Source organism: Scophthalmus maximus, chromosome 16 (assembly GCF_022379125.1).
Source record: "Scophthalmus maximus strain ysfricsl-2021 chromosome 16, ASM2237912v1, whole genome shotgun sequence".
Taxonomy (NCBI): Eukaryota; Metazoa; Chordata; class Actinopteri; order Pleuronectiformes; family Scophthalmidae; genus Scophthalmus; species Scophthalmus maximus.
In genome coordinates, this window is record NC_061530.1 from 3,485,673 (window position 1) to 3,497,821 (window position 12,149).

The 12,149-nt window shown below is 42.1% G+C and overlaps 1 protein-coding gene across 4 annotated transcripts in view; it reads left to right on the top strand.

The window, feature by feature from the left end:
* Positions 1–12,149, top strand: part of tmem94 (transmembrane protein 94) — a 41,828-nt gene that overhangs the window by 18,827 nt on the left and 10,852 nt on the right. For 3 of the 4 annotated variants that reach the window (XM_035611940.2, XM_035611941.2, XM_035611943.2), the window contains 12 exons: positions 345–449; positions 1,484–1,657; positions 1,799–2,017; positions 2,159–2,468; positions 5,579–5,752; positions 5,872–5,974; positions 7,184–7,392; positions 7,492–7,673; positions 8,177–8,309; positions 10,129–10,244; positions 10,661–10,760; positions 11,636–11,744. In XM_035611940.2, the coding sequence (XP_035467833.1) occupies positions 345–449; positions 1,484–1,657; positions 1,799–2,017; positions 2,159–2,468; positions 5,579–5,752; positions 5,872–5,974; positions 7,184–7,392; positions 7,492–7,673; positions 8,177–8,309; positions 10,129–10,244; positions 10,661–10,760; positions 11,636–11,744 (1,934 nt within the window). The remainder of the gene's footprint in view (positions 1–344; positions 450–1,483; positions 1,658–1,798; positions 2,018–2,158; positions 2,469–5,578; positions 5,753–5,871; positions 5,975–7,183; positions 7,393–7,491; positions 7,674–8,176; positions 8,310–10,128; positions 10,245–10,660; positions 10,761–11,635; positions 11,745–12,149) is intronic. The other variant, XM_035611942.2, reaches the window with a different exon arrangement.

Consider the following 12,149-nt stretch of genomic DNA (forward strand, 5'->3'; position numbering starts at 1 on the left):
CTCTCACAAAATGCTGCAGCTTGTGCTAGGCTTCACATCCTCGCCTTGTGCCACTAGCACTGTTATATAGAACTTTGTCCCTCTTCTTTCTTTATAATGTTGCCCAATCACAAAGTTGATTTCAAGACTCTTCTGTCGTAGAGCTAGTAGCTTCTTCCTTGTAACTTACAGCTAGTTTTTCAATGCCCATCCTAATGACGTTACTCACTTAATTTGTGACTGTTATATTGCTAATTGTTGTTAATTTATCGACATACCTGTCCTGTTTTTAGTGTGTGGTGGAAAGCCGCCCACTAACATACATGTGTATGTGTGTTTTTTTGTGTGTGTGCGCATTCACACAGGAGATGCTGCGTTGTGTGTGGAGACACCTGGTTGGCGTCCTAAAAGGAGAGTCTCAGACACTCTGCTATACCTCCAACCTTTTACACATTTTGGGATCCGTCACTGTGAGTATATCACAACTTAAGATTCATTGTGATAGTTTATCTGGCAAAATAAGCTTGTACAGTCCCCATAAAGAAATAACGTGATGGAATTCTCTTTTTTTAAGACCTGCCAGGGTTTGTTTTTTTATGAAGCCAATTTTTCAGGGTAAAATGAGCCTCAATGTAAATGAATTGTAACTAGCTGTCTAAAAAAATTTACCAATTCATACATTTCACATTTGTAAGATACTTAGTATTCATCAAATTTTCAGATATTAGCCTAAAAAACAGAAATGCTGCAATACATATTGATGACAGCTACATAATTGTTATTTTTCTGATTATTTGGACATCTGCTGGCAAGTTATAGTAAGTTTGACAATGTAAAAATGATGATACAGCTTGTAGTTGGACAGCTCTCTAGTTTATTTGCTTGAGCCGACATTAGCTTTTACAACCCAGACACTTTAGGTAAGTGATGTGTGCCATTTTAATGACGGCTTCTCCTCGGAGGAGAAGTAAAAGTGTTTGTGAATTGTTGGTTGTTAGTAGATTTGATGTTATTAACACTTGCTATTCTCCTCCTGATGTTGTTCAGAGAATCAAACTGGAATATTCTATTTGTTGTAAAAAAAAAAAAATCAGAATAAAAAATTCTATTTGTATATGCGTCACAAAAATAAATGACATGCAGTGCTTCATAAAAATAGACTTAATTGATGTAATGTACAAACATCTTAAAAACATTGTAACATATGAGGGAAAATCACAGTTGAAGTGCATTGTGGCCACCTTGTGGTGGAAAACAGTTTAGCAGCTACAATGTGAACATCCATAACTCAACTACAAATCATACAAAAATACACTTTGTTACCTGGTGAGGATCATCCCATGCTTACGTTGTTTTGTCATTGGGTTTTCTTCTGTTGAGTCATTCCATTGATTGGTGTATCTTAAGGCAACATCTACATCATAGAACCAAGAAAATCTCATTATGCCCTTGCGCGAGTGGACATTATGGTTTTAAAATGGCTTCTGTGTATGTGTATGTGTAGGTGCTGTGTTGTGTGGACAAACAGGGTATCCTGTCATGGCCCAACCCCAGTCCAGAGACTGTGCTGTTCTTCAGTGGACGGGTTGAACCGCCTCACAACAGCCAGGACGATCTCAGAGACGACCTCTCTGTCAACTCCTACTGCCGAGTGGAGACAGATGATGACAGGGATGAGGTGTGTGTGATTTAACAGACAGTTTCCAGCAGCAGCCTGACTGTAGAGATTGCTACTTCTAGTCCGAGAAATGCAAGTAGAATTAATCACCTGTGTGCACATTGTCGTATCCACTCCTGACCTCTTGTGATTGCTGTACAGGCCGGGGAGGTGCAGGCCCTGCTCTGTCTCCCCGAGTCCTCCACCCAGCTGGGGGAGGGGCCTGACCAGAGCGAGACCTCACATGACACTATCTGCTCATCTGACACACCCCGGCTACGGCATTCAGTTCAGCCCACTGCCGGTCGCACCAAACACCACTCTGGATCCAATGTGAGCTTCAGCCATGACACTGAGGGAGGGGAGGACGACCAGGCTCAGGTTAAAAAAAAAAAAAAAAAAGGACCTGAATTGTACAAGTAGTTGTGAACATATGAACAATGTTATAGATTTAATGAATTGATATGACTTTTATTATTGCAATGTTGTTCGTCTTTTCATTTGAATTCCATTTGCATCCAGAACTTTCAGGGCTGCCCAGAGGCGGAGGCGGACGACTTTGTGTGTGACTACCACCTGGAGATGCTGAGTCTGTCGCAGGACCAGCAGAACCCAGCCAGCATCCAGTTCGACGATCTCTCCTGGCAGTGCCACCTGCCCTCCCTCAAGCCGCTGGGCCTCAACATTATGCTGAACCTCTGTAATGTCAGCGTCACCCAGCAGCTCTGCCGCTTCTCTGACCACCTGTCGAACCTGGCCCTGCAGGAGAGCAACGGCACGGTGCTGCCCGTCTACGTACCCTGGGGGCTCTGTGAACTCTCCAGGCTCATAGGTGAGCTTGGAATTAATTTTGCTTGATTTGGAGAAATCTTTCAAAACATGAACTGGTTTGGCCTGTACTTTGGGTTTTGAAAAACTGAATAGATATTTTTTTTTTCTATGTAAAAGCTGATCTGTCTGTCATCCCACTCAGCATGAATTATACATCACATTTTACTTGCATGCATTAAATATCTGCAAACAATGAGAAAAACAACATTTACACTATGAGAAACTTTACTCCTCACATAGTTTTAAAGGATAGATTAAGGCCACAAGTTGTTGCTCTGTTGGATTGATGTACTGAAGTGGGAGTATTGCACCTGGCCAAACTGCAAGTAGGGATGTTCATCATTAACTTTTTTAATCGTTAACAACAATATTGACCTATTAATACTAAAAGTTAAACAGTTGGAAAATAATCCTGGGACATCGGCAACAGCTGAGTGGGTATTCATCTCCACAGGTCTCACAGTTAACTGTTGGATGAGTCTGGTGACTGTTGACTGTCACAAACGTGTTGCTGTTTCTAAATAAAAGATACCGATACCAATATTAGGGAGTCAATTTTTTTCGACGTTTATAAAGAAATATATATATATGTATATAGAAAAACTTTTGCAATGATTCCCCCACATGTTGTTATGAAACCCTTATGATAAAGAAATGTAATTGAGACTCGATATTTTTCAGTTTAACAATAATTTAATAATTATAAATAGATAGAAAAGAACAAGAAAAAAGAAATGCAACCAAAATATATTAAAAAAAACACATTATTATTCTGTAAAATCTGAAATGCTCATATCGATTGGAAAACTGTCACAGACACTAATTCATTCTAAATAGGATATTTTATTATTATTAATAAAAATAATAATAATAATAATAATAATATATTGGATTTATAAAGTGCCCAAAGCGCTCAAACAAAACAAGAAAAGAAAAAAATCTGAAAATAAGAAAGTGTAGTGGGAGGGCTAGGGGTATGCAGAGGAGAAGAGGTGGGTTTTAAGATGTGACTGAAAGGTTGTGAGGGAGTCGGAGTCACAGATCTCTTGGTGGAGGGAGTTCCTCAGCCTTGGAGCAGCCCTGGAGAAAGCTCTATGCCCAAAGCTGCGAACTTTGGTTTTGGGGGTGGAGAGGAGACCGGCAGAGGTGGATCGGAGGGACCGTGTGGGTTGGTAAGGGGAGAGGAGATCAGTGAGGTATTGGGGAGCAAGATGGTGGAGGGCTTTGAAGGTGAGGACCAGGACCTTGAAGGTAATTCGGTGGTAGACAGGGAGCCAGTGGAGTTGTTTTAGGACTGGGGTGATGTGGTGCCAGGATTTGGTGTGGGTGATGAGACAGGCGGCTGTGTTCTGGACCAGTTGGAGCCTTTTGATGGAGCTGGGGCTGATGCCAAAGAGGAGTGAGTGTAGGTCTGATCTTGGCGATGTTACGGAGGTGAAAGAAGGAGGTTTTGACTATGTGGCGGATATGGGGTTCAAGGGAGAGGGTGGAGTCGAAAATTACGCCAAGGTTGTGGGCCTGGGGAGATGGGGAGACAGTTGTGCCGTCGATGGTATGTGTGGGGTTATTGATTTTGCCGAGTGTGGATTTGGAGCCGATGAGGAGGAATTCTGTTTTGTCGCTGTTGAGTTTCAGGAAGTTGTGTTGCATCCAGGTCTTAATTGCTGACAGGCAGGAGTCGATGTGGGAGAGGCGGGGGTTGTGGGGGGATTTGGTGCTGAGGTAGATCTGAGTGTTGTCGGCATAGCAGTGGAAGTCCAGGTTGAAGTGGCGGAGTATCTGACCGAGGGGGAGGATGTAGGTGATGAAGAGGAGGGGGCCGAGTACGGAGCCTTGGGGGACGCCTCGTGTGACTGTGGATGAAGCAGAGGTGTGATTGTGGAGAGTGTTGAAATGTGATCTGTTAGTGAGGTATGACTGGAGCCAGCTGAGTGCAGTACCTTCGTTACCAAAGTCTCTGAGTCTGGGGAGCAGGATGTCATGGCTCACGGTATCGAGGGGGGCACGCAGGTCGAGAAGGATAAGGATGTTGAGGGAACCGGAATCAGCAGAGGTGAGGAGATCATTGAGGACTTTCAGTAAGGCAGTTTCTGTGCTGTGAAGGAGGCGAAAACCAGATTGGAGGGGTTCGAAAAGTTTATTGGCGTGGTGATGGGATTGGAGTTGAGTGGCAACAATGCATTCCAGGGTTTTAGAAAGGAAGGGGAGGTTGGAGATTGGGCGATAGTTATTGAGGGAGGAAGGATCAAGACCAGGTTTCTTTAAAATGGGGGTGACAGCGGCAGTTTTAAAGGCAGAGGGGAAAGTTCCGTGGGACAGTGAGGAGTTGAAGAGGTTAGTGAGGTAGGGGCAGAGGACGGGGAGGCAGGACTTTAGCAGGGGAGTGGGGAGGGGGTCAAGGGAGCAGGTAGTCAATTTGGAAGAGCTGATGAGTTTGGAGATTTCGGGGGGGGGGGGGTAACCAGGTCAAACTGGGAGAGGCGGCAGTGGGGAGGAGGGGTAAGGGGGTCAGGGTAGATGGGGAGGAGAGGGGCCATGGTAGGTGCTGGAGTAGATTATTGATGGTTAACGCTTAACGAGCAGTGGCTATAATTACAAATGCCCCAATTTTAGTACAATATCCTCACTTTTTCTTCTCCCACATATTTACAGTTACCAACATCCTCCCACTTTTAATTTCCTCAGCTCAAATTAATCTCCAAGCAGCATAAGCCTCCGCAGCTTGCAGAAATCACGCACATTTTAGATGGGTATTGTTGTACGTTTCTGTAGTTTTCTATAACTTTGAGCAGTAGAAAGTCAGAGGGCACACGGCAGAGATTAAACAGTTGAGACTATTCTCCTTACCAGAATATGGCTCTGATGTGAAATGTTGTTGTTTCAGGCAGTGACCTGGAAATGGTCCACTATGGGTCAAACACAGGCACACAGGTCTAGAGAAAGGCAAACACCTGTGTTAAGAGTAAAGGAGCGTTACTGTAATACAAGTTTTTCAATAATAACAACAAAAACTTGGCATTATATGTCACCACTCTTTATCAAAAGCCTATTATACAGCAACTCATTCCCCTTGTCTTTTTTCCTTTTGTCTTGTGTGTGTTGGTGTGTCAGGATTCACTCCCGGTGCAAGGGAGCTGTTCAAGCAGGAGAACCACCTGGCTCTGTACCAGCTGCCATCTGGAGAGAAAACCAAAGAGTTCACCTCCCGCCACCTCCATTATTTCATCAAACGCCAGCCTCCCATGTCACACCTCATCTCTCTGTTCGTACGAGACGCCTCCTCCAGTGAGTTCATTCACACTTCATTCTACGTCCTTCTACTGCTCTGTGTTTTTATGGAAAGGAGCTTTTTTCATTTTGACGACTAATGCTAATGTCATTCACCCCTGACATCTCTGTTGTAGACAATGTCCAGATGCTGTCACATGGCTCGGCGGACCTTATCTTGGAGTCCTGCACTGACTTCTGGGATGGAACTGATATCTACCCTTTATCAGGTTCAGACAGGTGCAGTATTTGATCTTCTCTCGAGGGGTTGACATTGTGTCATACATACAACATGCCTGTGATAGGTCCCGCCTTCATGCTATCATGTAAAATATTTTTTAAACTGAACATTAAAAGCTAAATAATTATTACAATTATTGTGTATAGGGCAACGTCCTAAAAACAAAACTTCAACAGTCCCCTTAAATTCAATCATGCTCATAGATATCACTCCCTCTAATCATATGCCTGATTTTTTTTTTCTAGATCCATGAATTATTCCATGGTAAATCTGTGAGACAGTCAAGAAACTCCCTATTTTACAATTTTACAGAATAAGATATAGGAATTACTTGATCTGCTCCTTTGTCCACATCAAATTTACCGGGCTTCATCTTGACCCACACATTTCAATGCTACCTGACTAGCTAGTGAGCTATACCCAGCATGCTGTTCTGTGGTGTCATTTAATTAGACGCACAAAATTGTATCAAAAATTGTTACGTTTACATTGCTGTTGTACCCTGTTAAAGGGACTACAGTCTGGGGAAATAATTATTGTGCTAAAAAGTTATAATTGCCAGCAGGAAAGTTAATGGAGGTCCCCTCTCAATGCAGTCTGCACAGCACTGCACTCCTAGCGACAATCAATAGGTTTAGGTTATGTTACAGTTGTTGCTACAGCTATTTAAGTAAGTAAATAAGTAATGTTTATTTAATATAGCACCTATCACAGAGCAAGTCACAAAGTGCTTTGCAAAACAACAGATTGTTAAAATGAAACAACGATTGAACCAGATAATAAGCATATAGACAGACACATATAGAGGAAACAAACAATAAAATACTATACAAAGTCCAGTTTGAAGAAATTCGTTTTTAGCTTCTTTTTGAACTCATCGACAGAGTTCGCAGATTTCATGTCAATGGGAAGAGCATTCCATAATGACCGAGCCATGGCTACGAAAACGCAATCATGCTGCGTTTTAGCGGTAAATTAAAAACAAACATACATTGTACTGGATTAGCCGTTATACTACCCACCAGTTCTCACATCCTCCAGAGTTCCGATATAGCTGAGACAGCACCTTTCTGAAACGAACACAGCAGCAGTATTATAACCTTCATGAAGTAGAGTTCTTGTTGAGCTGTTGTAAATGGTACTACAGTACTGAATACACTGCCAGCTGAGTTGTATAACTGTATCATGTTTAAAACTCTGTGTTACAGAAAGAAGGTTCTGGACTTCTACCAACGTGCCTGTTTGTCAGGTTACTGCTCAGCCTTTGCCTACAAACCCATGCAAGTGTCATTGTCAAGCCAACTAAATGGGAAATGTGTAGAGCTGGCTCCCGGCCCCTGCCTCTTCTCTGGAGTGGAACTACCCTCCACCACCCCCATCAAACACAACTCCTACAGGAACAGCTGGAGCTCAGATGGTGAGTTAGTGACAGAGGGAGGAATGGTTAAAGTAACCATACAACGTCTCTCAATTTTTCTCTCTCTTTTGTTCTCATCTCACCTGATCACGTCTGCAGAGGGCATAGGCGAGGGTGTGGAGCGTGAGGACTGTGTTCAGGCCCTGAGCGGCCAGATATTCATGGGAATGGTGTCGTCTCAGTTCCAGGCCAGGCTGGACACAGTCCGGCTTATTGATGCCCTGGTCACGGCTTGCATCCGCTTTGTTTACTTTTCTATGGATGACGAGCTCCGCAGCAAGGTGAGCACACACACAGCTCATGTAAACATTTGATAGTACTAGTTCACATTGGCCAAAATGATTAAGGTATGATACTCTTAATATCTTCGTCTATTTAGTCCGTCTGTCTCTAGTCCACTGGGATGGTCAGTATTCAAATACTCACTACTATATAAACTAGAACTACGATAGAAATACTGTCATCCCATCCCTTAACAATAATATACATCACTGCTTTAAAACAAGATGATTTCAGTGAGAAACTGACTCTGAACAATGTAGTGCAAAAATGTATGTCTTGTTGCGGCCTCCATTTTTATTACGACAAATGATTCCAGTGGTAAAATGAGAAGGAGAAATTAATTGGCATCAGAGGGGTGAGGTGTATACACTGCACCCACACTTTATATACTCCCTGTTCAGTTATCTTGAACACTCCTTCAGCAGCAGACATTGGAGAGGTGTCTGCATGTGTTCTGTACATGAGAGTATGTGTTCACGTGGTAGCTTCTGTGTCTGTGCAGGTGTTTGCTGAGAAGATGGGTTTAGAGACCGGCTGGAACTGCCACATTTCTCTGACTCCAAACGGAGACAGTCCCTGCAACGGAGCTCCGTCCAGCCCCGGTCATGGCTCTCTGCGCGACGACCTGAACCAAGGTATCAAGCCTGTGTTTGAACACACTAATACGGGTTTTATTCATTTTACTGCCGGGGCACACGTCATGAATTTTCCACTGTCTTCAGGTTGGACTTGGCCATCAGTATGGATTGTCAACTTCTCTATTTTTAGTCTTTGATGCTTAAATGCTTAACTCTGCTGCTTTTATCAGTGCATTGTTACCATAGGCCTCTGTAGGTTAGAGTGTGGTAAAATACCATGATATGTACATACCCTTTAATTTCACATACACACTTATCATTTTAAGATGTCACAAACCAATGAAATTTCCCCCGTACTGTGCACTTGCCACAGAGGCAACAGACAGCTTTGGCGCCCCTAGTGGTTCCGGGTGGTATTAGTGTTTGGCCACTGTTGTAAAGACGCTGCAGGAGCAAGACGCTGGTTAGGACGCAGGAACTTTTCCTCAGAGCCCATGAGGAAGTTGTCAACACCACTTTTGAAATTACGCAGGACAACAAAAACGTTTGTTTACTTCAATTCAATTCAATTTTATTTGTATAGCGCCATGTCACAACATACATTGTCTCAAGGCACTTTACATAGTGAGGTCAATATTACAATATTACAGGGAAAACCCAACAAATCCCACAATGAGCAAAGCACTTGGTGACGGTGGAGAGAAAAAACTCCCTTTTAACAGGAAGAAATCTCTGACAGAACCAGACTCAGTTGTGGGCGGTCATCTGTCTCGACCGGTTGGGGTGAGGAGAGAGAGGAGGAAGAGAGGAGAGGTGGGCAGAAAGAGGGTGGGAGGCGAGACAGTAGGAGAGAAGAGAAAGAGAGGACAGTTGTACAACCGCCGCTGTAATCTCTACCAGACTGATACTTATGATTAAAAAATACAATTATGTTGTTGTTATTATTAGTGATGATATTAATATTAATATTAATAATAGCAATAATAATGACGGGTTTGGGTCCTGCAGCTCTGGGGTCAGAGATGCACTAGGAGAGATAGAAAACACAAACAGGGTTAGTGACATGTACTGTAAACATATCGGGGGATGGGGGGGTAGTACTTAAGCTCCTACTTTGTTTTCTGGGTCCTAGTGTTAACTAGCGGCAGCGTTAGCATCATGGCTAACTCAATGCCTGCAGCCTGGCTACTGTGCAAAAACAGTCAAAATCTCAATTTGAACAAAGAACTTCAAGTTAATTAATAAGTCTTACTTACTGCTCTAGTGGAAAGAAGACAAACTGCATTTAAAAAAAAAAAGAATCTGAAGACTTCTTCTTCCACATAAAATCAAATGTCACCAGAGAGGTCCCTCTTGCCACAGAAAAATTGTCCATCTATGACTGTCTTCATTTGGATTTAATGTGACTCCCTAATCAAATGTTCACATAGGTTTTTCCAGCTCATGCTCCTCAAATCCATCTTCTAAAGGGGAAGCAAAACCAAAAGGAAACCTGAGAAAGCATGTTCTGAGATGTATAATGTAAATGGTAAATAGACTGTTTTTATATAGCGCTTTTCTAGTCATATAGACCACTCAAAGTACTTTACAGGAAAGTCACATTCACCCATTCACACACATTCATACAGCGCTGCTATTTACCACACCTTTTTCTGTCAAAATCATACACATTCATACACTGTCGGAAGAGCAGTCAGAGGCAAGTTAGGGTTAAGTGTCTTGCCAAAGGACGCAACGGCATGTGGACTGGCGGAAGCTGGGATCGAACCGCCAACTTTCGGGGTTGGTGGACGAACGACGTCCTGAGCCACAGCCGCCCAATGTCTGTTCAATGGAGTTTTAACTTCGGACAACTCACATTATTTGTGTGACACAGATTCTCGGGATGAAGCAGAGGGTCCGTTGCTGCCAGAGGAGGAAGCCCACTCTGACCTGGCCAGTTTCCAGCCCACAGACAGTGACGTGCCCAGTTTCCTGGAGGACTGCAACAGGGTAACAATACATTTATTCAAACCAATGAAGCTACTGCTCACAAAGGAAGTATCAGCATCTGTTGTCCATGAAACCTTTGAATACACACTTGATTTTTTCTTTCTTTTTTTTTTTTTTTTTCAAACATGAAAACGGCTCAGGTAAATAGTTCTTAGGTATAGTCGGCCAAAACCTCCGGGAAGAGCAGTGGGCTCAGGCAGAAGAATTGCCATCAAGAAAATAAAGATATACAGTATCATGTGTTCACGTAAGATACATCAGGTTTAGTTCTCTGTCTGCTGTAGGATATTTCGTCACACACAGTTTAGGCAGATGATGGATGTAAACTCCAGAGGCGACCAACTGCAGGTGGTGATTCTAGTTTCTGGTTATTATTACTCTTCGCGTTTTAAAAAAAAATCCCTGCTCTTTGTCAGGCCAAGCTACCTCGTGGTATCCACCAGGTCCGACCTCATTTGAAGAACATTGATAATGTGCCTCTTTTGGTGCCACTCTTCACTGACTGCACCCCTGAGAGTGAGTATTCTTTATGTGCTTGTGTGTCAGTCTGGTGTGAACCCTTACCCCAATGTCCTCATCTGCACCCGATACGCAAATGTAATAATTTATGTTTAGATTCTCCTACAAGCATTAGGATAGAATTGAAATACATGTATGTCATTAGTTGTACATCCATTTTCACACATCAGCCTTATTAGTTATACATACATTTTATAACTAATAACCATGTCCCATTTGTTAAGATCGAGAGGGTGTGGTTAATGACCTATACTGCCACCAGCCACCTGAGGGCAATCCAGATTTTTTGGCTTTGCTTTTGAGAGCCATCATGTCATCATCTATCTTTATATGATGTAATTTAAGCAGACACTTACTGATTTGAAGCATGGTACAACTAATGTTTTGGATAAACTCTGGAAATGTGAATAGTTTTAGAATAGGCTAGATTGTTTATTTTGTTCCCATGGTAGCCAAAAAACTTTTTTTTGCTGTATTTTTTATTTTGTCTTCATGGTCATAGAAGTATTTATAAATCCACCTGATGTCACTACAGCACACATATTCTGATAGTCCAGGTTGTCCTTAAAAAACGAAAAATTGTTTAACTTGATTGTGCATAACAGGGTTGGGGTTTTACAAGCGTTATTACACAAGGTTAAGACGCAAACCAGAAATAGAAATATGTCTCTGACTTTAGTGTTAATAATTCAATTTGATTTGAAATCACAACATACCTTGTCTTGTCTGAGTCAAGGTATTTTACATATTAAGTTTGAGATTTCACAATTAATTCAAGGAAAGAACTGATGACCTGTGTCAGTGTCTGTGTCCTAGATCCCCTCAGTGTTCGATTCAGAGTGATGTAAACACTTACAGTGTTTTCTTCACAGCCATGTGTGAGATGATGAAGATCATGCAGGAAAACAGGGAGGTTACGTGTTGTCTGGGGAGCTCCGCCAATTTCCGCAACAGCTGCCTGTTCCTACAGAGTGACCTCAGGTATACCCACATTAATAAAGTAACATCCCTCCCATTTGTAAAGTTTAGGAATTGATGTGACTAGGACTTGACCAGTGTTGGTTTCTAATGAAAAAAGTTGATTTTCATTTTGTTAACAATTAGAACCACAAAGTTTTTAAGACAGAAGTCATATTTAAGTCATAACTCCTGCATTCCTTACATTTTGTGGAATACAGATGAAATGTTGCAATACACTCACACAAGTTTTATATATATATACATATATAAATAAATACAAAAAAATAAATAAATACCTCTATCGCTATCTTGCCATGCGAAAGATTTTAGATTCTCACTTGTCTCTGAGATTTCTGCCACAATCCTAATACAAGTAAAAAACAAATCCGATACCAATATATCGGCCAATATGTATATTAAAAAAAT